This window comes from Saccopteryx bilineata, chromosome X, assembly GCF_036850765.1.
Source record: "Saccopteryx bilineata isolate mSacBil1 chromosome X, mSacBil1_pri_phased_curated, whole genome shotgun sequence".
Taxonomy (NCBI): Eukaryota; Metazoa; Chordata; class Mammalia; order Chiroptera; family Emballonuridae; genus Saccopteryx; species Saccopteryx bilineata.
In genome coordinates this window covers 107,954,508-107,981,125 of record NC_089502.1, presented here as the reverse complement: position 1 = coordinate 107,981,125, position 26,618 = coordinate 107,954,508, and the positions used below count along the sequence as shown (strand labels likewise).

At 40.8% G+C, this 26,618-nt stretch overlaps 1 protein-coding gene across 1 annotated transcript in view; it reads right to left on the bottom strand.

Annotated features, from left to right (window-relative positions):
• Nucleotides 1-3,060: 3,060 nt before the first annotated feature.
• GAB3 (GRB2 associated binding protein 3) overlaps nucleotides 3,061-26,618 on the bottom strand; it is an 86,263-nt gene continuing 62,705 nt past the window's right edge. Inside the window, exons 4-11 of the mRNA XM_066249074.1 lie at nucleotides 20,412-20,890; nucleotides 16,549-16,604; nucleotides 15,838-16,060; nucleotides 12,646-12,727; nucleotides 11,410-11,512; nucleotides 4,908-5,024; nucleotides 3,356-3,465; nucleotides 3,061-3,263 (exon numbers count right to left, since the gene is read on the bottom strand). Coding sequence (XP_066105171.1) covers nucleotides 3,239-3,263; nucleotides 3,356-3,465; nucleotides 4,908-5,024; nucleotides 11,410-11,512; nucleotides 12,646-12,727; nucleotides 15,838-16,060; nucleotides 16,549-16,604; nucleotides 20,412-20,890 — 1,195 coding nt within the window. The 3' untranslated portion in view covers nucleotides 3,061-3,238. The remainder of the gene's footprint in view (nucleotides 3,264-3,355; nucleotides 3,466-4,907; nucleotides 5,025-11,409; nucleotides 11,513-12,645; nucleotides 12,728-15,837; nucleotides 16,061-16,548; nucleotides 16,605-20,411; nucleotides 20,891-26,618) is intronic.

Here is a 26,618-nt window from a genome sequence, read left to right as displayed (position 1 = left end):
GTGGTTGATTCCATGTGAGTCAGTTGTTAAGTTTGTTGTAATTGAAAATGGCAATGAAGTCTATTTTCACATATTAAACTTTTCAAAACATGTTCTGTATTTATTCTGAATGTCATCACTAAAAACAAATAAGAAGGAACTTAAGTCATGGTTCCTCCTTATAAGACTTTTATTAATGCCAGAAATGAAATTGTAAAAACAAAATAAATTTATAAAATCAGCATGGTTGTGGGTACAAAGATGGTATGAATGAGAACTGAGGAGGTCTTGAGAGGAGAAAGCCAGGCCTGAGGGGAGCCTTCTGTCTCAGCTCAGACCTAAATGCCACAATTCAGTCGACCCTTGCTCCACAGTGTAGTGGTCTAGACACTGACTCCCACAGGCTCACTCCATGCCCTTGTAGCCACACTGTGTGGCTCATCCCTCCTCAAGAAAAACTTAACTCCCAAAGTTCCTGTGGACTTGTGGCCTTAAAGACTTCTAGACTTCAGACCCTTCAGAACCTCCTTCAGAACCCCCTTCAGTACCCCTTTCAGTACTGCTCAACTCCTGATCTGGAGAATTTCCTAACAAAACGAGATGGAAGGAAACAAAACAAAAAGGAACTGCAGAAGACAGGGTGGAATTAACTGCTGCATTGTCCTGTTATGTTGATTCTCAAATCTTCTAGGAAGGAGTGCCCTGCACAGCATACAGACATGCCATGTACACTTGGAATGGAATCTGGGATAATTTCTATTAAAAAAAAAAACAACAACCCTCAGAACCTGGTCAAAATCATAGCCCTCTGTTAACTGTGAATTATATCCACCGGAAAACAAGACTTGGCCAGCATCATCTTGACTTATGGTGCGTTTTTTCAAGAGTATATGCTGCTGCCAGCTCAAAAACTACCTGTACAGTGTATCCCTGAATAATGCTTTTGAGTAGCCATCTATTAGCAGTTTTATCAAAGCAGGACATAACTGCATATACCCTGGAAATGAGAGTGAAGTCATTTTTTTAGATTCCTAATTAATCACTTCCAACAAGTCATACCACTAAAGTATGCATCGCTTCCTACAGTAAATGTATTCCTGAAAATGTTTTATAGAAAACAAATTTTCTTGTCAATTGAATGACATTTCACTATTTATAATTTCAGCTGTATTTTCTTTTTCATTCTATTTTCAAACTGGTAGAGTCCTTGACATTTGGATATAAAATTTTTCTGCACTGGGCTTTATCAGGTACTCAGTGGTCTAAACACAGGTGCCCCACACATGAGGAAGCCACGATCTATGGGAATTGGCAGTCTGCAGCCCTGGATTCCTGCCTGAGGCTCTCTGACTTTTTGCAGGTCACATAGAGAAGAAGGCACCTCTACATAGGCTCCAGTCTCAGTGTGTGGTAACATGGAGCTGCCCACAGGGTGAGAGGAACCCTCTTGTTACTCGCTCTGGGCTCACTAAGAATTCAACTCAATTAAAGAACTAGGCAATATTCCTCCACCTTGCCCCAGGAAAAAAGTGATGTTACTAGATGCTGCTGTTTTTAACAAAATTACTTCATTTATGATCTGAAAAACCAAGACATTGGTATTTACTTACCTTTGGGGCATCTGAACCCCCAAAACAATGCAGCAAAGCCTACAACTGCCCTGAATAATCCTGTCATAGATCTACCTACTCAGTTGATCCATCCTCATATAAAGAATACAGTGTCAGTCAAAATGCTTGAGCAATAACTGCTTGATTTCCAGGTGTTCAGAGTCGTCTTCTGGTCACAGGTGTTCAGAAGGATCAGGAAAGGGGCATTAAATAAAAACCTCATGCCACAGTGAAACTTTCATCTGAGTTCCCTGAACACCAGTACCTCGTAAAGCAGAGGGAAAATTTAACCAGGAAACCTGAGAATGAATTTGATTTTTGTTTGTGTTTTTTTTTTTCCTAGTCATAACTCTTTATCACAGAAAATCTTCGGTCCAACATAAGATAGCCAGGGACAATGTTTGCCTTCCCAAGGTGGCAAAAATTCTTCTACATTAGGCAGCTCAGGGGAAACACATTGCAAGGGGACCATGCAATCCAAGAATAGATTTCACAATGACTGTCAGGAGGAATTTCTAATGCTAATTACTGACTATGTTAGAGTTCTCCATTTGAATACCACTTAAAGAAACCCTGGCTTGACATACATATCTTTCAAGTATAAAAGCACCTGCTCCTAATCTTATGAAAGGGAGAGGAGATGATGACTCATCTCATATCTGCATATGTCACCCACATGTCTCCACAATTGATCAAACTGATCAATTTCATCAAAATCCAGAGTCAGTGTGAAACGGTGGGATAAGCCTGCAATGGGCAACCTGGCCAATTCTATTCTCAACCTGACTGTCTTGGCTCCATGAGTGATCTTGGGCAAAGTGCACCCTCTTCTGGTTCTCAGTTTTCTTTTTTTCAAAGTAGGAGCAACAATATCTGCCAACCCAAGCTTCCGAGGTCTTTAAGGGAAAGAGAAGAAACGACGCATGTGAAAACATGCCGGGAACAGGCCAACAGCAACGAAATATCCAGCCACAGGTACCTGCTTAAGCCATGATGTCCTTAGAGTTACTGATGTCATCTGATATGGTCATCACAGAGCGCAGGACTCACTGCCCCATCACCTGAATTGTCTTTCATTGGGAGACAGTAATTATTTGTCTGCTGGAGTCTATGGAGGAAGGAGTACACTATTGCTGGGCTTGATATCTTCAATTGTATCTTCAGGGACTAGGACAAGATGATCTCTAGGGGCTTCTCCACTAGGAAAATTTATAATTTCAACGGATGTACAGGAGCAACGTCAATTTCAGGTACTGGAGTAGACAATGTCTTCCTGTTAGCAGTACTGGCTTCAATTTGCACTCCAAATTCTTCACTGGAGAGATTTTTAACCAAACTTTTGGAAGAATATTCTCCTAAATCTTGTTTTTACTGTTCTTACCCTGTCTGAATGGAGTTTTCTACATTCCAGTCTGTGGTTGTGGAATCCTCCATTTCTGCCTCTTGTGACTGTGGAGCCAACTCTAAACATTCCTGAGGTTCTGGGCATAGGCACGTGTGGCCAGAGAAGAAAACTTCTGTAACTGGTTGAGTGGAGGTGGGGGCTGGACTTCCTCAGAACCCCTCTGGAAGGATACTGCTTCCTTCTTCCAATTTAATGTATACAAATAGGTCCTTTCTCCCAAAGGTTCTTGCCAAGCCCATGGAAATTATACATTCTCTCTGGATCTTGACCTGTGTTGAACATTGGTGTGATTCTAGTGAAAACACTTAAAGCCACCCCAAACTCCCCAGTGTTACACACAGTCCAAGCCCACACTGCTTACACTTTGGACTGCCTCTCATCGGTCCACTCCTGCTTCGTATTCTGGAGAGCTTGAGTCTTCTGCTCATCCACTTGGACGTAGTCTACTCTTTGCTCTTCTGAAAGAAGTTTCTGAAGAGGGAGAATGAAAAGGTTTTCATTATATTGAATTAAAAATTCAGGAAAATAGCAGTCCTTCTGTGATAGATTATAGTGTTGTTACATATCTGCTGCCCCTTCTTTTGGGGTCATTCAGTACAGAAGTATTATTACATTTTGTGTATATGTGTATGAATATCTCTTCACCTCTGCTCTCTTCAACGTTGGATTAGCCATTTGACTTGTTTTGATCAATATAATGTGAGTGGAAGTGATATGTGCTGATCCTATAGAGAAAAGAGGCATCCCGTGATTCTGCAATCTCTCTTTTCCCCTGCCAGGAGACCAGCATACCTCAGATGAAGTCGCTCTTTCTGTCTGAGCCCTGTATTGAAGATGACATGGAATGCCAAATGCCTGCCCTGTAGTGGACTGTCATTAGCAACAACTGAAAAAGCCTTTTCTGTTGCAAGACACTGAGACTTGGGGGTTGTTTGTCTTGATTGCACAGCTTTCCAAAACTGACTAATGCACTCTTTTTACTTATTGAAATCTAATTTTTGTGACCAGCTTTTCTGGAGTTATCAGTTCAGATTTTTGGAATAAAATTAAAGGTAAAGGAGAAACGGGAGTTTATTTGGCAAAAGGGAAGTCTTCCAGATTTGTTTTTCTACACATGCACACACACACACAGAGTATTCACACTATATATCTTATTCAGCAAGTTGCTTTTCTCATCAAACACTTCATTGTTAGGCAAAGTTTAAATTATGACCATCCCTTGCTCAAAAATTCCACTGCTTACCATTTATTCATTTCATGGTTCACACTGTATGGTAGGCAACATTAGTTAATCCTCACCACAGGCATTGACATAGGTGTTACTCCTTCTGATCCCCATATTACAGACAAGAATACTAACCAAAAGAATTGAAACTGCCCAACTTGGCCCTTTGAGGCCCTTTACTGAGGCGTTCCAATTCCAACTGAGAGCTCCTGTCACCAATCCCCAGCCTAGCCACACTAGACTATAACTCTTCTCTAAGCAGGCCCTTACCCTCACCCTCATTTCTACCAGAGAAATTTTTCTATGAACTTTTTGTCCAAGTTTGAAAGGCATGAATACTACATACTTTTGTATGACACACATGCAAGTTCAGTTCCAGAACATTGCAATAAAGTTGAGTATTGCCATAAAGTGGGTCATAATCTTTTTGCTGGTAGAGGTTCTTGCCTAAAATGCAACATCTGTGCAGTACAATATAGAGAAGGGCAGTAAAATAAGATATGCCTATACATCCAAAGAACATACCCTAGAGGGAATATAGCAGGATTTCTATAAGGCAAAATCAGGACTGGTTTTCATATTCTTCACTGTATATTTAAAACTTTTCAAGGAGGACATGCATGGTTGAATCATCAGAAAAATCTAAACAGAAATTAAATCTGCTTGGAATTTCCAATGTCTTTCCTACCTGCTGTACAGGGGCTGGTGATGATGAATTGAAGTCCAGAGATAAATAGTCCAGGTTGAATTTCTTTGTCCACATCACAGAACCACTGCTTAGGGAGCTGGCTGTTCGGTGTTCCTCCTAGAAAGCAACATCAGAGGACTCACGTTAACAATGTCTGGCGAGGCTACCCAAGGGAAGTGTCTTCACTTGAACAGCTGCCATCAGATCATAACATACTAGTCACAAGATCTGTGCTGCTCATTCTTCATGTTTCAGTGAAAGAAGGGATTTGAGTGAAAGAAGGCAGCCCTGACCAGTTAGCTCGGTCGGTTGAGCATCATCTCAAAGCAACATGGCTGTGGGTGCGATCCCCAGTCAGGGCACACATAGGAAGCAACCAAAGAATGTACAACTGAGTAGAACAAATGAATGCTTCTTCTCCCCTTCCCTCCTCTCTCCATTCCTTTCTCTGTCTATCTATAAATCAATGGAAATTATGCCTTGGCCAGTTGGTTGCAGCATCATTCTGGAGTGCAAAGGTTGCCAGTTCAATTCCCCAGTCAGGGCACATACATACGGGAGGCAGCTTGATGTTCCTGTCTCTCTCTCTCTCTTAAAAAAGAAAAAAAAAGTAAATACAAAATAGCCAATTCAGTCTTCACATGAAGCTATACCTTTATTCACCACAAAAAAAGTTGGCCAAAATCTCCCCCAAGAAGAATTTGTCTTATGGATCTGACAGGCCCATAATACCTTAGAGATTAAATCCTGAAAAGATCAACCACACTTATTAAAGTTCTAGTCAAGTCACCTCAAATGCATTTAAAGATACTTTATACAGTAAAGTGATAACATCTGTGTAACACTCACCCATGGACTCGCCACCAGTTTCATAAATAGTAGAATACTGATACCCGTGACGTTCCTGTTCCTGCTCTACCACCTCCTTCTCCCCCCTAAGAGGTTAAGCATGATTTTGAATTTGTGTTTACCACTTCTTTTTGTTATTTTTTACTTTTATTTCTATTTATTTATTTTTAAAAGTATGATGTGGGGAGATAGAGAGTCAGACTCCATCCAGCATGCACCCTGACCAGGATCCACCCAGCAACCCTGTCTGGGGCCAATGCTCGAATCAAGCGAGCTATCCTCAGCACCTGGGGGTCAATACTCAGAATAATCAAGCCAACAGCTGCAGGAGGAAAAGACAGAGAGAAGGGGGAGAAGGAGGGGAAGAGAAGCAGATGGTTGCTTCTCATGTGTGTCCTGACCAGGGATCAAACCCGGGATGTCCACACACCAGGCCAACACTATCCACTGAGCAAACTGGCCAGGGCCTTCTTTTTTAAAAATTTATTTCTAGAGAGATAAAGGGAGAGAGAGAGACAGAAACATCAATCTGTTCCTACATGTGCCCTAATCAAGGATCGAACTGGCAACCTCTGTGTACCAGGATGATGCTCCAACCAATAGAGCTATCCAGTAAGGGCCACTTCTTTTCTTTTTAAATAAGGTTTCATGAGTGTGTAAGTATCCTTACATCACACATTGTTTAGCTGCCTGTTTTGAACTTCTATCAATGGAATCATACGGTATATATTTTTGGTGGCTTCAATTTTTGCTTCATATTACATACTTATAGTGACCCATGTTGATGCACTAACCCTACTTCATTCATTTTCAATGAAACAAATTATTCCATTAATTATTTATTTAATTAACTGTTTCATTATCAACATTTGAGTTGCTTCCAGTTTGGGGCTTTTATAAGTAATGGTGCAATGAGCATTCATGCACCTGTGGAAGAATTTCTCGGGTGTGTAGCTGAGAATAGAGTAATTTGCTATTTCTATCCAACAAAGTATTGGAAAACAATTAAGCAAGAAAAAGAAATAAAAGGCATCCAAACTGAAACAGCATAAACAAAATAACCTGTTTGCTGATAACATGGTCTTATATGTAGAAAACTCAAAAATTAATAATAAATAAATAAAAATAGCCTGATCAGGCAGTGGAGCACTGGATAGTGTCAGACTGGGATGCAGAGGACCCAGGTTTGAAACCCCAAGGTCGCCAGCTTGAGCAAGGGCTCATCCAGCTTGAGCGCGGAGTCACTGGCATGACCATGGGATTATAGACATGACCACATTCTTGCTGGTTTGAGCCCAAGGTCGCTGGCTTGAAGACGAAGTTTACTGGCTTGAGCCCAAGGTCGCTGGTTTGAGCAAGGAGTCGTTTGCTCTGCTGTAGCCCTTAGGTCAAGGCATATACGGGAAAGCAATCAGTGAAAAACTTAAGGAGACTAAGGAGCCGCAACAAAGAACTGATGCTTCTCATCTCTCTTCCTTCCTGCCTGTCTGTCTTATCTGTCCCTCTCTCTGTCTCTGTCACCAAAAAAACCCCACTTTATAAAAAAGAACAAAAATAAATAAACAAACTTGGCAAGGATACAAGATCAACAGCCAAAATTTGGTTGCATTTCTATGCACTACCAATGAGCAATCTCAAAAGGAAATTAAAAAACCATTCGATTTACAATAGTATCAAAAAGAATCAAGTATTTAGAAATAAATTGAACCAAAGAACAAAGACTTGAACACTGAAAACTATAGAACATTGTTGAAAGAAAGTAAATAAATAAATGGAAAGATACCCTATGTTCATGGATCGGAAGATTTAATTACTGTTAAGACTATAATGTTAACAAAACAAATCTGCAGATTCAAAGCATTCTCTATCAAAATCCCAATGGCATTTACTGCAGAAATAGAAAAACCCATCCTAAAACTCACCTGGGATCTCAAGGAACCCTGAACAGCCAAAACAATCTTGAAAAGGAAGAACAAAGTTGGAAGGATTCACATTTCCTGATTTCAAAACTTGCTATAAAGCTACGGTAATCAAAACAGTGTCATACTGGGCTGAGGACAGACATATACATCAAGTCCAGAAATAACTTTCACATATACAGTCAACTGATTTTCAACAAAGGTGCCAAGACCAGTGAAGTTTTCCCAAAAAATAATAATGATAAAACTGAATATCCACATACAACAGCATGGAGTTGGATTTTAACCTTAGACCATATTCAAAAATTATTTTCTGCCTGACCAGGCAGTGGCACAGTGGATAGAGTGCTGGTGTGGGATGCAGAGACCCGGATTCAAAACTACAAGGTCGCTGACTTGAGCACAGGCTCATCCAGTTTGAGCACAGGGTTGCAGGCTTGAGTGTGGGATCATAGACATGACCCCATGGTCGCTGGCTTAAGCCCAAAAGTTACTGGCTTGAAGCCCAAGGTTCCTGGTTTGAGCAAGGGTCACTCGCTCTGCTGTAGCTCCCTGATAGAGGCACATATGAGAAAGCAATCAATGAACAACTACGGCACTGCAACAAAGAATTGATGCTTCTCATCTCTCTCCCTTCCTGTCTGTCTGTACCTACCTGTCCCTCTAGCTGTCTCTCTTGCAAAACAAACAAAAAAACAAGCAAACAAAAAACTCCACCTTATACACACACACACACACACACACACACACACACTCACACTCTATTTTTTTCAGTGAGAAGAGAGGAGGCAGAGAGACAGACTCCAGCATGCACCCTGACAGTGATCCACCTGGCAAGGCCACTAGGGGGTGATGCTCTGCCCATCTGGGGCGTTGCTCTATTGCTCAGCATCCAAGCTCTTCTTAGCACCTGAGGTAGAAGCCATAGAGCTATCCTCAGCGCCCAGGGCCAACTTGCTCCAATCAAGCCATAGCTGTAGGAGGGAGGGAGAGAGAGAGAGAGAGAGAGAGAGAGAGAGAGAGAGAGAAGCAAGAGGGGGAGGAGTGGAGAAGCAGATGGGCACTTCTCCTGTGTACCCTGACCGTAAACTGAACCTGGAACATCCACATGCTGGGACAACACTCTACCACTGAGCCAACTGGCCAGGGCCTCATAATATATTTTTAAAAAGAACTTTGACAACTCAACTACCACAACCCACTCAAAAATGGATAAAGGACCTTACCAGGCAATGGTGCAGTGGTGAGAGTGCTGTCCTGGGACACTGAGGACCCAGGTTTGAAACCCTAAGGTCCCTAGCTTAAGCACAGGCTCATAGACATGACCCCATGGTCACTGGATTGAGCCCAAAAGTTGGTGGCTTCAGCAAGGGGTCACTGGTTTGGCTGGAATCCCCCAGTGAAGTCACATATGAGAAAGCAATCAATGAACAACTAAAGTGCCACAACTATGAGTTGATGCTACTCATCTCTCTCCCTTCCTGTCTGTCTGTCCCTCTCTCATTCTCTAAATAAATAAATAAATAAATAAATCGTGTGTAAAGGTCTTGAATAGACATTTCTCCAAAGAAGATATACAAATGACCATTAAGCACATAAAAAGATGCTTAGCATCACTAGTCATTAGTAAATGTAAAGAAAAACCACAATGAGATACTATTTCACACACATTAGGATGGCCCTTATACAAAATAAACAAAAAAATGGGAAATAACAAGTGTTGGTGAGGATGTAGAGAAATTGGTACCATCTTGCATTTGCTGTTGGGAATGTAAAATGGTTTGGTCAATGGAAATAGTTTGGTGGTTCCTCAAATGCTAAATTACTGTGATCCAGCAATTCCACCTCTAGGTATAGATCTGAAAGATTTGAAAACCAATATTCAAACAGATACTTATACACCAATCTTCATAACAACATTATCTTAATAGCCAACAGGTAGAAACAACCCAATTGTCCACCAAAGATGAATAGATAAACAAAAAGTAGTATATGCGTACAATGAGGTATTAGCTTTTAAAAAATAAAATTCTGATACATGCCACAATATGGATGAATCTTGAAAACACTATGCTAAATGAAAGAAGGCAGACACAAAAAGACAAGTATTGTATGATTCCACTTATATGAAGTACCTAGAATAGGAAAATTTACAAAGACAAAAAGTAGAACAGAGGTTACCAGGGTTCACTGGTCTTTCTCACAAGTGCAAAGATGAGAAATGAAATGGCCCTGGATGGTTTGCTCAGTGGATAGAGTGTCACCCTGATGTCCCAGGTTCGATCCCCAGTCAGGGCATATAAGAGAAGAAACCACCTGCTTCTCTCTTCCCCCCTCCCCCTTCTCTCTTTCTTTCCCTCCTGCAGCCAGTGGCTCGATTGGTTTGAGTGTCAGCCCTGGGAACTGAGGATAGCTCTGTTGGTCTGAGCATGTCAGCCTCAGGTGCTAAAAATAGCTCAGTTGATTTAAGCATTGACCCCAGATGTGGGGTTGCCAGGTGAATCCAAGTTAGGGTGCACGTGGGAGTCTGTCTCTCTATTTCCCCTCTTCTCACTTTAAAAAAAAAAGAAATGAACTGCTAGTATCTGGAATGATTATGCACTTGCTTCTATTACTTATAGATTCACTTCCCTATTCTATTCTCTAGAGACAGAGTACAGCTGGTCCAGTATTCTTTATAAGACAGCTTTTTCAACAAGTTTCCCAAGGGCCATTACTAAGTGTGAAAAACATTAGGAAGATCACAACAGATTTGTATATGAGTCATCTTCCATCTGCATATGGGTTAGTGCACTTACTGCATAATTTTTATCAAATAGAAAGGCAAAATAAAGCATTTAATTACTGTTTCACTGGAGATTACTGTTTTTAGATTTTGAATTGCTTATTATCCTCATGTATAAGAGGGAAGAATTCCCTTCTCAAAAGTACATATAGTCACATTGCCTTGAACATTGTCCTAAGATCTTTTTTCAAAATTTCAGAGTTCAAACAGAGATTCTCTCTAAAGGATAATCTCTTGAGTTCTTACATTTTAGAACTGCAGAATGGCAAAGTTCTGGCTTAAGTGCCTGATAATTTCCAGAGGTGCTAAAAGCCCCTTTTTCTCTCTTCAAAATCTATTCTCTCAAATAGAATCCAAGGTAAAGAGAATCAATGGAATTTGTGTCAAAAGACACAAATCTCAGGTCTCTGTCACAATCCACTCAGGTCTATGGCAAAACCCTATAACAGAGTCTCTAGAAACTAAGACACATCAAAAGCCCAGGGCATTGTATACCCCTCTCAATGGGACTCTGAGTGATTCATCCTTTGGAAAGGTTCAGAGACAGTTAGGGCAGGGAAACCACCGTGATCTGGTGGAAGGAACCATCCAATGTGTAAATGTTCACAACTTAGATTCTGGACAAACATATTAGGGTCAAACAGGATATCACAGCCCTGGTACAAAGAATTGCTGACATTTCCATTTTCTCATTACACATTCCTAAAACCTCAGCATTCTTGAAATACTGGGCTTCAAAATGGTACAAGAAACTGAATATTGCAGGAAAGAAAACCACCTTCAAATCAATTTGTTCGCAGTCTAGAAAAACACTGTAACCTGTTTTACAACCAACTGATTGTGTTAAGATTGTATGGGTCTTTTTGAAGTATATGTTCCCTTTATAATGAACTGTTAAGAATATAGATTGGGGTGAAGGATAAGAAGAGTATAAAAAATATAGAATTACCATTTGGATGTAGCTTTCTTTCTCTTCTCTGGAAACAGAATTGGCGAAAAATCTTGCAGAATTAATACCATTTCTTTCTGGAGAGAGAAAGCTGGTCCGATTGCTAAGAACAAAAATATAAATGAGGTCAAAGCAATGTCTTACAGCTGCTCTGAAAGGCAGCCAGAAACTGACATGGCCCCTGTGGGGTTTTAGCCCTCCCCTTCCAGATACAACTTCCTTCCGGCCAAAGCAATTCTAAAAGTATAGAGACTGCCCAGCAGCTTCTATCCTACTCTGGGGCAAATGACTCCCAATTCTCAAAGGCTACTTTTTTTTCCCCAGTCCTCAATGTGACACAGCTCATGAGCTTTCTAGAAACAGACCAAAGCATCAGATCATTTCGAAAAAATTTCACTTCTTTGAGGCTTTCAAGTTTCCACTCAAAATAACCAGAAAAAGTAAGGAAGCATGGCTATTTTTCTGATGGGATGAGGACAAGACTGCAGATCAACTTTCATCCTTCTCCTGAGTCAGAAGCTGAAATTATAGCTCATTGCAGAATTCTGGTTTACAAAGTGGTTGTGTTCTATGGCATTTAGAAGTGAACCAAGAAACTCCTGGGTGAGACTCGGGACTCTGAAAACGCAACTTCTAAAAGCTGAGATGCGACAGTGCAGATAACATTCTGGGGGGTTGCCTACCAAGCCCATGAACCATCCCTCTTTCTCTGAGAATGCCCTTTTTCTATTCTGTTCACAAAGTTGAGCCTCTGGAAGCCAGGTCGACACTTCTGGGCCTCCCTTGGGCCATAGCTGATTCCACTCATGTTGGGACAATACAATTCTCTCTCCCAAAAACTGTGAATTAGGATTGAAAAAGAGCCTATCTCTGTTGATACTGGAATTGTAGTATATAAATAGGCTCAGGATCTAGGGTACAGCTATTTTGGGCCATGAGGTTTGTGCAACAAAGGAAGAGTTCTCCAAAGAAAGAAGAATGAGCACATGTGAGATGGAGAGAGATTCCTTGGCTTCCCAACAGCACTCTGCTTCCTGATTCTAGTATCCTGGGAGGTTCAGTTATACTCCTTTCTTTGAATTTCTATAAAACACTTCTGGCTTGTGGTAATAAACATTGTCCCTTCTTTTGCTAAAGCTAGATCAAGTGCGCTCAACTACATTTAATCAAAGAGGCCTAACTAAGATTGGGAGCGTCTGTGCTGGATGAGGACCGTTTGAACAATCAGAGACTTACCAAGGTACAGTGTGGGTCCTGGTTAGAGATGCATGTTCCCGGATGGTAGAGAGGTTCCTCAGGTCTAGGGGAGGTGGCCGTGCTACAAAATAACACATAATATCCAGTAGGATAAGTTCTTGGGAGTTCAAGGGCATGATCTAAAAACATTCCACGTAGCACTTCAAATCCAAATTTACTAATAAAATAGCACTGATGATGAGTGTGAATTTCACTGTCCTATTCTTACCTGCTTCACTGGGAGAAGAGAGAGGACAACTACTGAGCAAATGGTCACATTACCAGTTGGAGGTAACAATGAGGCAATACATTTAGTCAATATATTATACAACTATTAAAACCTCATTAAATGCCAGGCATGTTTCTTGGTGTTAGAGACTCAGTATGAATAAAACAGATGCAAGTCTCTGACTTTATGAAACGCCAATGCGTACCTCAGAGTTGACATGTCCAAAACGGAAACTTTACCTTTCTTATCACCCAGGTTCTAGTCTTTTCCGCCTCCAGTCCACTGTCTATGATTATCTTTTTGTCTGGAATATTCTTCTCCATCTCTCTGCCTGGTTAGTCATCTTTGGATCTCAGCTCAATGTCCCCTGCTTAGGAAAACCTTCTTTGACCACCAGACAAGAAAGATCAGGTTCCACATCATGGGCTCTCATGAGTTCCTGTACTTACCCTTTATAGCACTCCCCCCAGTTTGGGATGATACAGTCACCTGTGATTATCTGATTCAGGTCTACACTTATGCGCTCCGAGAGGTTGGGTTTTTTTCTGGTTTGTTCACTGCAATAGCTTTGGCATCTGACCCTTATTCCACCTCAGTGGCCCACCTTGCTGAACATACCGAATGTGTTCCTATATCACTGCTTTGACCAGGTTGTTTTGTATCTTTCCTCCATTGAACTACATGTGTAGAGACTGCTTAACTCCCCTCTGTATCACCAGAGCCTAGAACAGTGACTTCCTGTTGATCAGTCATTTTCCCAGGAGCCTCAGACCTGAGCAAGGTAGTGATCTGGAAAATGCATGTGAGTCATCAAGTCTCCGGGGAGAAGGTCTCTCCTGGTGAGATAACTCCGACCAACTACCTCCCAGCTTCCTGCTTCCCTCTCCCTGTTGAGTCCCAGGGTTCATCCTTGCACCCACACCTGTCAGAAAACCAGTGCTTTGTGGGCCAAGTGCACACTTTCACACCCACCCAATGACTCTCTAATCCCAAGTCCATTCAACATTTTCATGCTTTCCATCGCCAGGTCTTAACTTAAAGAGCTGCATTTCTAGTATGGTAGCCACAAACCAAATCTGGTTATTTAAATTTAAATTTATTAAAATTAAATAAAATTTAAAGATCACTTCCTCAGTTACGCTAACCATATTTAAAGTGTTCAATAGCCACATTTCCATCATCATAGAAAGTTCTTTTGGACAACATTGCTATAGATTAATTCAACATAATAATATCTACCTCAAAATTACAGGTCCCTGTTAAATTGTTTCTGACCACAATGAATGGTTGTTTCCTCTGAACTTCATAAGACAGGATCTGTTGTTCTCCTATTTAGTATAGACTTCACAATTTTTCTTCTTCCAGATTTTTTTGTTATTTTTTAAAACTTTATTAATTTTAGAGAGAAGAGAGAGTGAGAGAGAAAGAGAGAGAGAGACAGAGAGAAAGGAGGGAGGAGCAGGAAGCAGCAACTCCCATATGCGTCTTGACCAGGCAAATGTAGGGTTTTGAACTGGCGACCTCAGCGTTCCAAGTCGATGCTTTATCCACTGCGCCACCACAGGTCAGGCCCCAGATGTTTTTGATACATCTTTTTCCTTGCAGACTGAATAGCCTTCCTTGTTTCCTCCTTTCTGCATCATACCCAATGATTAGAACAGCACTACATATACAGCAAACACACTGCAAATATGATTTGACTCAATCTGAGCGAGTGAGACTTGAATGGACCAGACATGAATGAGTAAGGGGCTTAGTTACCAGCTTTGAGCACGGCCACCTGAAGTAGTTTTTTCAAAGGGTAAAGGGAGGTGGGAACATATCAAACATGAGGGTCACAGATCACAATCATTGTACCAAGTATTTACTTGGAATCACATAGCCCTACTGGGCAGGTAACAGTGGGCAAGAATCCAGTTAGAAAGTTACTTTGATCGGTTTTTCCTCTTTCCCTCTTCTCCTTTCTCCCTGCCTGTCCACACTGCTTAGCAGAACAGAGAAGCTGCCTGGGAGCAATGCAGAAACTTTAAGGCGCTCTGTGCACATAGGAGCCAAACTGCTCATTGACAAAGTCTTCTGCCACCTGAAGCACTTCAGCTTATAGGCAGTACAGGGCACTGGGTGGTAAGTTGCATATCTGACATTCAGAATTTAGTGTCAAAGGTCAGTCCTGGCTACTTCATAAGAAGAGGACACTGTGATTACATTCAAGTGCTGTTTAAATGAAGATATGCCAGGTAGGTTCCACTCCCACCCATCACCACTAATAGCTGGGCATTTGTTAGAGAAGCAGCCAAAGATAAGCCCTCTGGAATGAACTTGGCTTTTTTTTTTTTTTTTTTTTTTTTGTATTTTTCTGAAGCTGGAAAAGGGGAGAGACAGTCAGACAGACTCCCGCATGCACCCGACCAGGATCCACCTGGCACGCCCACTGGGGCGATGCTCTACCCACCAGGGGGCGATGCTCTGCCCCTCCGGGGCGTCGCTCTGCCGCGACCAGAGCCACTCTAGCGCCTGTGGCAGAGGCCAAGGAGCCATCCCCAGCGCCCGGGCCATCTTTGCTCCAACGGAGCCTTGGCTGTGGGAGGGGAAGAGAGAGACAGAGAGGAAGGAGGGGGGGAAGGGGGGAGAAGCAAATGGAAGCTTCTATGTGCCCTGGCCGGGAATCGAACCCGGGTCCCCCGTACGCCAGGCCGATGCTCTACCGCTGAGCCAACCGGCCAGGGCCATGAACTCGGCTTTATAGGCTGCATTTGCAGGGCCACGCTGCCTATAAGTCCCCTGATTCCTTCCATCATGATGACCTGGGGCAGCAAGATTTCCCAGCACTTTCTACTCAATTCCAGCCATATCTCCTCACCCTTAAACTTCCCAGCCCTCTAGAGTGGTTTCTCTAGTGAAAGGAAACTTTTCCACATGGCTGTTTCCTTCTCCCACATGGCACACCTGGCTAAATGGCTTACATTTTCTCTGAGGCTTGAGATCTCTATTCACTGGGGGCGGCTCCAGGTCTGCAGGTAGCTTAGGCAGTAGGCTGGAGATGTTTCCTGAGTTCATTGGAATGTAGTCATCATCCGTGCTGCATTGGGATCCCAGACGGGAGGTGGCAATGTGGGGGCCCATAGGCACGTAGCTGTCTTCGGCACTGGCTGAAGCTGTGGCACACATTGGGGAGAACTTGCATGGCTGCAAGAAAAAAGGTACAGGTTGGGAATGACAAAACAGTCATGGAGACTACTACCAATGGGCAGCTTCATCTAAACATGGGGTTTTAGTTGCAAATTATTCAAGAATAACTCTGAACTTCCTTAGGAAGGTCAGACAAGCCTCTTACACAAGCTCTGCCTCTGGATTCATTGTGTGAGGTAGGTGATGACTCCTAGATCTGATGCTGAAAGACAGAGGTTATGAATTGATGCAAATGCTTTAAGTATAAAGTGATGCTTTCAGTAGCTACTCTGAGTTGGGCAAGTGTCTGGACCATTAGAACTGGCAGCGTCCTTATAGAACACTAAGTTTAGTAGTTCCCAGACAAGTTCAAGCCTTAAGGGAAGACTGGATCAGTGTTCAGAGATTCTGAGTGCTGAATCTCAAAAGACTTTAAGGAAACATTTATAAATCAGGTGTCTTTTTTTGTAAAATTGAGCTTAAAGGAACTCAAGTGCCAAACTCACCAAATTTAAACTAAGCCGCTTGTCTCGGTGTCTTAAGGATTGGCCTTCTACATCAGCTGCAAGGAACAGGATGGAGTGGTGAGAAATGCAGGACAACATCAATTTAAACTAGGGTCCAAGACCCTATGCATCTCGGAGCCCTGTCTTCGGCTCTGGAGAGGCTGAAAAGCATAACACAGTTTCTATACCCAAGGCTTGCTATTAGTCTGGTTGGGCAGTCAGAACGGATGGAAATCAGACCAGATTTTGAAGAAGTTTCTAAGATAGCTTTAGTTCTCTCTGTGAATTAGGAAGAGATCTAGCAAGTAATTAACAAATGCTTGTTGCATTTATTACATGAATTTCCTGAACTTAGTGATACTGAGGACAGAACTGGAGGTTTGGAGAGAGGAGAAAAGGGGTGACACCCAGTGACAACCAGGAGAACAGGGTAAACAGAGAAGTGACAGCATTGCTGAGCAGCCGTGATTGCTTATCTGTGATCTGTGACCATGCACTGGTGACTGTAATTTTCTGTAGCAATAGTCAGCTACTCAGGTAGAGGCATGGACAGAGAGGAAAGTTGAATTCATACAGGATTAGGAACTTATCAGATGTATGTGTCAAATAAACACTGTGATATAAAAATTTAGAATAACAGTTGAATTGAAAGAGAAGTCCATAAACATAAAGTTAGTGATCAACATGGAGTTGCTGACTTTTTATTGTGCTAAGAAAGAACATAAGAACAAAACTTGGGCCTGATGGGTGGTGGTGCAGTAGATAGAGCATCAACCTGGAATGCTGAGGTCTCAGGTTTGAAACCTCAAGGTCACTGGCTCGGCTGGAGCCCCCCAGTCAAGGTACATATGAGAAGCAATCAATGAACAACTAAGGTGCCGCAACTACAAATTGATGATTCTCATCTCTCTCCCTTCCTGTCTTTCTCTCTAGCTTTAAATAAATAAATAAACAAACAAGCCGAAAACAACAACGAAAGTCTTGAACTTCCACCCATCACCATTATTTACTAAAAAGATATTAAATATGTTTTGTAACTATAAAAAATGAAAATAAATAAAAAAGAAAGGACATGTCTAAAAAGCAAGATATGTGGGTCCAGACTCTAATAAGGCACACTTTTTGGGAATTAGCAGCTTAAATATGGCAGTCAAACCATAAGAGGAGATGAGATTATCTAGGCTGCAAGTGTTGAGAGAAGTTTAAGTACAGAACCCTAGAGAATCCCAATATTCAAAGAGCAAGAAGATGAGCACTGGCTCATCATGAGGGTACAACCATAAAGAGGAAGTCAGGGGCACAGTGCCATGAGGCCTAAGGAAGGAGAGAATGGCCAACATGGTGACTGCTGCTAACAAGTGAGACAAGTACTCTGAGTACATGGGGACCAGAGCAAAGTGTCTCCCATGAACATGACGATGTCAAAAATCAGGTTGTCTCTGAGGAATAAACTGAAGAGTGAACATCATCTTAAAGTGAGAGAATAACTCCCGTCTCAGAAAGATGTGATGAAGATTGACAAAATCAAGAATATGTATTATATATACACATATATGTATGTATATATCTGTGCTTCTATGTCTTCCAGGCTGCAAAAGTACTGGTTAAAAGCTGCTCTTAAGTCATACTATCTAGTTTAAAAATCCTTATTTTACCACTTATTAGCTGTGTGACACTGGACAAGTTTAGTTACACTCTCTGTGTCTCAATACCTAACCTATAAAAAATAAGACCAATAATAGAATCTATTTCATAGGACTGTTGGAAAACTTAGATGGTTGATGTACGTAAAGAACTTAGTACAGTGCCTGGAACACATAAAGTACTTAAATCCTGGAAATTATTACGGATGTTATAAATAAAGAATGTGGGGACTTGTGAACACAGCCCCCTACCTCCCTTCCCATTACCAGATTCCTACTGATGTCCCCAAACAACAATATAAAGAAAACCCTGCATTAACTTCAGATAGTTTAAGGGCTTTATGATAGAGTGAAGATGGGATCAGACTAAAGGCAGGCACATCTATGATACAGACACCTGGAAAATAAATCTGTAAAAATCTCACTGTTAGATTTCCTGCTGTTTCACTGATAACTTGTTCAGAGTTTCTTTTGTTGGTTGCTCTTCTTATCCACAATTTTTAAAATATTATAGGGCTTTAGGCTCAGTCTTCAGTTCTTTCCTCTTCTCTATATTCATTTTCTTGGCGATCTCATATAGGTCCTTGAATTTACTGTCCGTACACTGACAACTCCCAAATTCACAGGTCCAGCTTAGGCCTCTCACTGACCTTCAGCCTCACATTTCTAACAATTTACTTGACATTTCCACTAGGGTATCTAGCAAACATCTCAAACTCAACATATCCAAAGACAACTTCCTGGCCTCCACTCCATCTTCCAACTTGTTCTACTTGTTCTTTGTTCATCATCTCCATTACTTAGGCCAAAAACCATCGAGTTAACATTGACTCCATTTTTTCTCTACTGTAAATCCCATAAATGATGTGTAGAAGAAATGATATATCTTCAAGATATATCAAGCATCCAACCAACTGTAACAAAATCAAAGACTACTATCCTAGTCTCAGTTACTATTATAGTTTGCTTGGATTACTATACTGATCTTCTAAGTGATTTTCCTGCTGCTATATTTGCTTTCCTTCAGTCTGTTCTTAACACAGAAGTGATTCTGGTATAGAAGCTAAGACATACATACATGGAAGGATAGTTTCTGTTCATAAATTAAGAAACTCAACATTGTAAAGATGCCAAATCTTCACAAGTTGATCTATAGATATAATGCAATCCTCCTCAATAATGAACTTTGATCCCACTCTGTGGCCACTCACAAACATCGAATCCAGCTGAACCTCAGTGGAGAAGGCAAAACAATCACTTTGACATGTTCCCTCTGCTTTATTGGATCTATTTTTGCTTTGAGACTCATTTCCATACTCTATCATTCTACTGGTTTTAAATTTCACTCTCCAAAATCTGCTTACCTACTCTTTCAGTTTGCCCTTTTCGTCTACTGCTCACGTGTTAGCACATTAAGACCCTTTGGGTAATCAGCATTAACACTCTTTGGGTAAATTCATTTTATTGAGGTTATTAGAAGGAAGTAACCTGTATAATGGTCACATCACTAGGGACATTGTGGAGGTTTTTGCCGATAATTCAGTTCCTTAGCCAAAATGAGCAATTTATACAGTTTGGAATTTAAATTCCTTACAACTTCTGTAATTCCTTTTAAATGTGGCCTTTTATTATCAGCATAGGAGTGATTATATTTGGATGAAGAGAGGGGGAGAAAGAAGAGAGAAGGAGTGAGTGAGGGAGGAACAGCGAGGGAAAGAGACAGAAAGAGAGTCAACCCCATGAGAATGAAGAGCTTTACAGAAAAAAACAAAACAAGGCTCCAAGAGGGCATGCTACCGGACCAAGCTGATAGGGCTGGGTTAGCATGATGCTGATGGTGACAGCTTGGCAAAAGCCACATCACTAGTGTGTAAAAAGAACTTGGAAAAAAAACATGTCTGGTGGGATGATGAATGAAGCTGATGGGATTGTAGAAAACAGAAGAGCTGGTCTATTGTCTCAGAGCTCATTGTGCATGTGAGAGGCAAAGAATGAAATCAAGCAGAGCTGACATAAAAGCTATCACCTTCTGTAGCAAGTGGGACCCCAACTGACTCCAGACCAACACCAGGAGCTTAGTCTCAGGTGGGGAGGCCATCACATGGGCAGGGGCATGCTTAAGGGACCAAAGCTCTGACTTCTTTCAGTATCTATAGGGACTCAGGAGTTAAGAAGAGTCGGGCTTCTTTCTGTATGTGAATATTAGCATCCAACACTTACCTTTCCAGGTTCTCATGTTATCTAAACCAGAGAGAGAGATTCTTCTTGGTGCCATAGTGCATTCTGGCTTCCTGATGCTACTGTGCCTGTTCCATAGGGGCTGTTCCTCTTGGCGCCGTTCACAGAGATGGATTGGCTTAGGGGGACGGGGAGGTGGTGTGATGGACACAATGTCTAGTTCTTTTACCCCGTAAGGCAAGGAACCTTGGTTTTTATCTATCTGAATGGTAGAATTTAAGGAATTTTCCAGCAATGGTGAAGAATAGTGGTCCCTGGATGGCCCATTGGTATCTCTACTCCAGGTCAGGGCAGGTTGAGGCCGTGTGGAAGATGCCTCCTGAGATCCATTCCCATGGGATGAGGGGTGGACCAAGTTACTGGAAGGCAGCAGCTGCATGCAGTCAACAAAAACGTCATCAAATGAAGTCTGTTCCAATGAACGGTCTGAGTTTGACCAGCTGTCACATCTGGTGGGTAAACTGAGGGAAGAAATGCATGTCAATTTGATTGAGATGTAGCAGGTCCTTGTAGCTATAGTTGGTACCACATCAACATTACCAATGTACCCTTGGCAGAAGTCTGAAGAAGCCATCTACCCACCACAAAACCCATGCTGGATGCATTCCCATTCTTCAATTATTACCTTTTCTGTTCCTTAATAGCCACATTCCATCTATAACCCTCAATCGCATCAATCTCTTGATGCAAAAAGAAAATTGCTTTTTTCTTTTGCTAGTATTTTCCTATTTTTTTAATTCCATTTGCTTCACTCAATTTTTTAAAATTTTATTCAGAAAATTAAAAGTAACAGGGTGACATTGATCAATAAGAGTACATACATTGGCCCTGGCCGGTTGGCTCAGCGGTAGAGCATCGGCCTGGCGTGCAGGAGTCCCGGGTTCGATTTCTGGCCAGGGCACACAGGAGAAGCGCCCATCTGCTTCTCCACCCCTCCCCCTCTCCTTCCTCTCTGTCTCTCTCTTCCCCTCCCGCAGCTGAGGCTCCATTGGAGCAAAGATGGCCTGGGCGCTGGGGATGGCTCTGTGGCCTCTGCCTCAGGCGCTAGAATGGCTCTGGATGCAACAGAGCGATGCCCCAGAGGGGCAGAACATCGCCCCCTGGTGGGCATGCCGGGTGGATCTCGGTTGGGCACATGCGGGAGTCTGTCTGACTGCCTCCCTGTTTCCAGCTTCGGAAAAATGGGGGGGGGGGGGAGAGTACATACATTTCAGGTAAACAACTCCGCATCATTTCAATAGTTCATAATGTTGTATACCCATCACCCAAAGTCAAATAATTTTCTGTCACCTTATATTTGCCCCTTTTTACACACTTCTCCTGACACTATTCCCCAAATCCCCTCCCTCACACCCCTCTCTCCTTGGTAACCACTGCACTCTTATCTATCTATGTCCACGAGTCTCAGTTTTGCAAACCACTTATGTGTGAAATCATACAGTTCTTACCATTTTCTGATTTACATATTTCACTCAGTATTATGTTGACAAGTTCCATCCATGTTATTGTAAATGTCACGATGCCATCATTTCTTAGGATTCAGTAGTATTCTGTTACATATATGCACATCTTCTTTATCTAACCCTCTGTCGAGGGACACTTTGGTTATTTTCATGTCTTGACCACTGAATAATGCTGTGATGAACATGGGGGTGCGTGTGTCTTTATGTACCAATGTTTCTGAGTTATTGGGGCAGATACCCAGTAGAGGGATTGCTGGGTGATAAGATAGTTCTATTCTTAATTTTTTGAGGAACCTCCATACTTTCTTCCATAATGGCTGTACCAGTTTGCATTCCTACCAACAGTGAATGAGGGTTCCTTTTATTCCACAGTCTCTCCAACACTTGTTCTTACCTGTCCTGTTGATAATAGCTAATCTAACAGGTGTGAGGTGGTATCTCATTGAAGTTTTGCTTTGCATTTCTCTAATAGCTAGTGAAGATGAGCACTTTTTCATACATCTTTTGGCCATTTGTGTGTTTTCTTGAGAACTGTCTGTCCAGGTCTTCTCCCCATTTTTTAATTGGATTGTTTGTTGCTGAGCTTTGTGAGTTCTTTATATAGTTTAAATATTAATCCTTTATCGGAACCGTTGTTTGCAAATATCATCTCCCATTTAGCTGGCTATCTGTTTCATTGTCAGTTTCTTTTCCTGTGCAGAACTTTTTTAGTTTGATATAATCCCATTTGTTTATTTTTGCCTTCACTTCCCTTACCTTTGGAGTCAAATTCATAAAATGTTCTCTACGGACAAGGTCCATGAGTTTAGTACCTACGTTTTCATCTATTTAATTTATTGTTTCAGATCTTATATTTAGGTCTTTGAACCATTTTGAATTAATTTTTGTGCATGGGAACAAACTGTAGTGAAGTTTCATTCTTTTTCATGTGGCTTTTCAATTTTCCCAGCACCATTTATTGAAGAGGCATTTGTTTCTCCATTTTGTGTTTTTGGCTCCTTTGTCACAGATGATTTGTCCATATGTATGTGGTTTTATTTCTGGGTTTTTGATTCTGTTCCATTGGTCTGTATGTCTGTTTTTCTGCCAATAAGATGCTGTTTTGATTATCGTGGTTCTGTAGTATAATCTGAAGTCAGGTATTGTAATACCTCCAGCTTCATTTTTTTTCCCCCTCAGGATTGTTTTGGCTATTTGAGATTTTTTACGGTTCCATACAAAGCAGGTGATTTTTTGTTCCATTTCTTTAAAAAATGACATTGGAATTTTGATAGCAATTGCATAAAATTTGTATATTGCTTTGGGTAATATGGCCATTTTAACTATGTTGATCCTTTCTATCCATGAACATGGAATATTTAACCATTTCATTGTGTCTTTTTCAATTTCTTCTACTACTGCTTTGTAGTTTTCAGTATATAGATAGATCCCTTACATTCTTTAAGTTTATTCCTAGGTATTTTATTTTTTTGTTGTTGCAACTGTAAAAGGAATTATTTTTTTAGTTCATTTATCCAAGTTTCATTGTTGGCATATATCAAAGCAATAGACATCTATATATTGATTTTGTACCTTACTATATTGGTTTATTGTTTCTATTAGTCTTTCTGTGAAAGTCTTTGGGGTTTTCTATATACAGGATCATGTCATCTATAAAAAGTGAAACCTTTACTTCTTTTCCAATATGAATGTTTTTATTTTCTTTTTCTTGTCTGATTGTTCTGGCTAAAACTTATAGCATAATGTTGAATAGAATGGAGTGGTCAGCCTTGCCTTGTTTCTGATTTTGAAGGAAAAACTTTCAGTTTTTCATCATTTAGTATGATATTAGCTGATGGTCTGTCATAATATATGGCCTTTATTATGTTGAGGTACTTTCCTTCTATATCCATTTTATTGAGTGTTTTAAACATAAAGGGATGTTGTATCTTATCAAATGCCTTTTCTGCATCTACTGATAGGATCATATAGTTTTTGTTCTTTGTTTTGTTGATATGGCGTATTACATTAATCAACTTAGGTATGTTGAACCATCCTTGTGCTTCTGGAATGAATCCCACTTAATGGTGACATATTATTCTTTTAATGTGTTCTTGTATTCAATTTGCAAGTATTTTGTTTAGGATTTTAGCATCTGTATTCATTAGAGATATTGGTCTGTAGTTTTCTTTTTTTGCATTCTTCTTGCCAGGTTTTGGTGTCAGGATAATTTAGGCCTCATAAAATGTGTTAGGGAATATTGCTTCTTCTATTTTTTGGAAGACTGAGAAGGATAGGAACCAAATCTTCTATTAATGCTTGGTAGAATTCACTAGTTTAGCCTTCTGGTCCTGAACTTTTATTTGGGGGGAGGTTTTTGATAGCTGTTTCTATTTCCTCTCTGCTTATGGGTCTATTTAGGTTTACCACTTCTTCGTGATTCAGTCTAGTTAGATTGTATAGGTCTATTTAGGTTTACCACTTCTTCGTGGCTCAGTCTAGTTAGATTGTATAGCTCTAGGAATTTATCCATTTCTTCTAGATTGTTGAATTTGGTGGCATATAATTTTTCATAGTATTCTACAATGATCCTTTATATATCTTTAATATCTGTAGTAATTTCTCCTCTTTCATTTCAGATTTTTTTTATATGAGTCCTTTCTCTTTACTCCTTAGTGAGTCTAGCCTGGGATTTGTCAATTTTATTGATCTTTTCAAAGAATTAGCTCTTTGTTGTATTAATCTTTTCTATAGTTTTCCTGTTCTCTATTACATTTATTTCTGCTCTAATTTTTACTATTTCCTTTCTTCTGCTGATTTTGGGTTGCCTTTATTCTTCTTTTTGTAGTTCCTTAAGATGTGGTGTTAGGTTGTTTACTTGGGATCTCTCTTGTTTCTTAATATTAGCCTATAATGATATAAACTTCCCTCTTATTACTGCTTTCACTGGATCCCAGAATTTTTTATATGTTGTGTTGTCATTTTCATTTGTATATATCTCTTGATCTCTGCTTTTATTTCTTCTTTGATCCAGTCATTTTTTAGAAGTATGTTGTTTAATTTCTACGTTTTTTTTCTTTACAGGGACAGAGAGAGAGAGAGAGAGAGAGAGAGAGAGAGAGAGAGGGATAGACAGGGACAGACAGGAACAGAGAGAGATGAGAAGTATCAATCATCAGTTTTTCGTTGTGACACCTTAGTTGTTCATTGATTGCTTTCTCATATGTGCCTTGACCGTGGGCCTTCAGTAGACCAAGTAACCCCATGCTTGAGCCAGCGACCTTGGGTCTAAGCTGGTGAGCATTTTTTATTTTGCTCAAGCCAGATGAGCCCGCACTCAAGCTGGCGACCTTGGGGTCTCGAACCTGGGTCCTCAGCATCCCAGTCCAACGCTCTATCCACTGCACCCCCACCTGGTCAGGCTAATTTCTACTTTTTTTTTATAGGTTTCTTTACTTCTTTTTTCAGTTGAATTTTAATTTACAAGCCTTATGGTCAGAGAATATATTTTGTATTTCAACCTTTCTGAATTTGTTGATGTTAGTATTGTGGCCCAACATATGGTCTATTCTTGAGAATGTTCTATGTACACTGGAGAAAAATATATAATCTGAAATACTGGGATGAAATGTTCTGTAAATGTCTATTATGTCCATTTGGTAGTGTGTCATTTAGGGTGGCTTATTTCTTTATTGATTTCCTATATGGATGATCTGTCTAGAGCAGGCGTCCCCAAACTACAGTCTGTGGGCCGCATGTAGCCCCCTGAGGCTAAGGCTGTTTATCCAGCCCCCGCCACACTTCCGGAAGGGGCACCTCTTTCATTGGTGGTCAGAGAGAGAAGCACTGTATGTGACGGCCCTCCAACGATCTGAGGGATAGTAAACTGGCCCCTGTGTAAAAAGTTTGGGGACCCCTGATCTAGAGTCCTCAATGGTGTGTTGAGATCCAAGTATGATTGCGTTTTTCTCTGTTCCTATTTTTGGATCAGTTATTAGATGTCATATATATTGGTGCTCCCCAGTTTGGTGCATATATATTAAGAAGTGTTATGTCTTCTTGATACAGTGTCTCCTTTGTTGTTATGAAATGTCCATCATTGTCTCTGGTTACCTTTGTTGTCTTAAAGTCAGCATTGTCAGGTATAAGTATGCTACACCTGATTATGTTTGGGTATTATTTGCTTGCAAAATCATTTCCAACCTTTTACTTTGAGTCTACTTTTGTTCTTGAAGGATAGATGTATCTCTTAAAGGCAGTGTATGGTAAGGTTTTGCTTTTTGATCCAATCTGCTACTTTGTGTCTCTTTATTGGTGAGTTCAATTAATTTACATTTAGGGTAATTACTGACCCTTGAGGATTTCTTATAGCCATTTTGTGTATTGCTTTCTAAAAGCTCTGTGTCCTGTTTGGCTATTCTCTTTTTTCTTTCTGTGTCAGTTGTTTTTGTTTGGTGGTATTCCATACTTCTTTCTCGTTTCTTCTTTTTGTGAGCTATGTATTTCAGTAGTGGCATTTTCCTGGGTAGTTACCATTAAGTTATTAAGAGACAAGTTGTCATATTTACAAGAGTCCATTATCTCATGAGTGCTTCTGCACTCCATCCTCCTTTTCTACTGATCTTAATCCTCGCTCCTTTTATGTTATTGTTGTCACAGATTCTCCTTGTTTTTACTGTGAGCTTTTACTTGTAGTTTTGTTTTGTTTTTTGTATCTGGTCGGATAACCCCTGTAGTATTTCCTGCA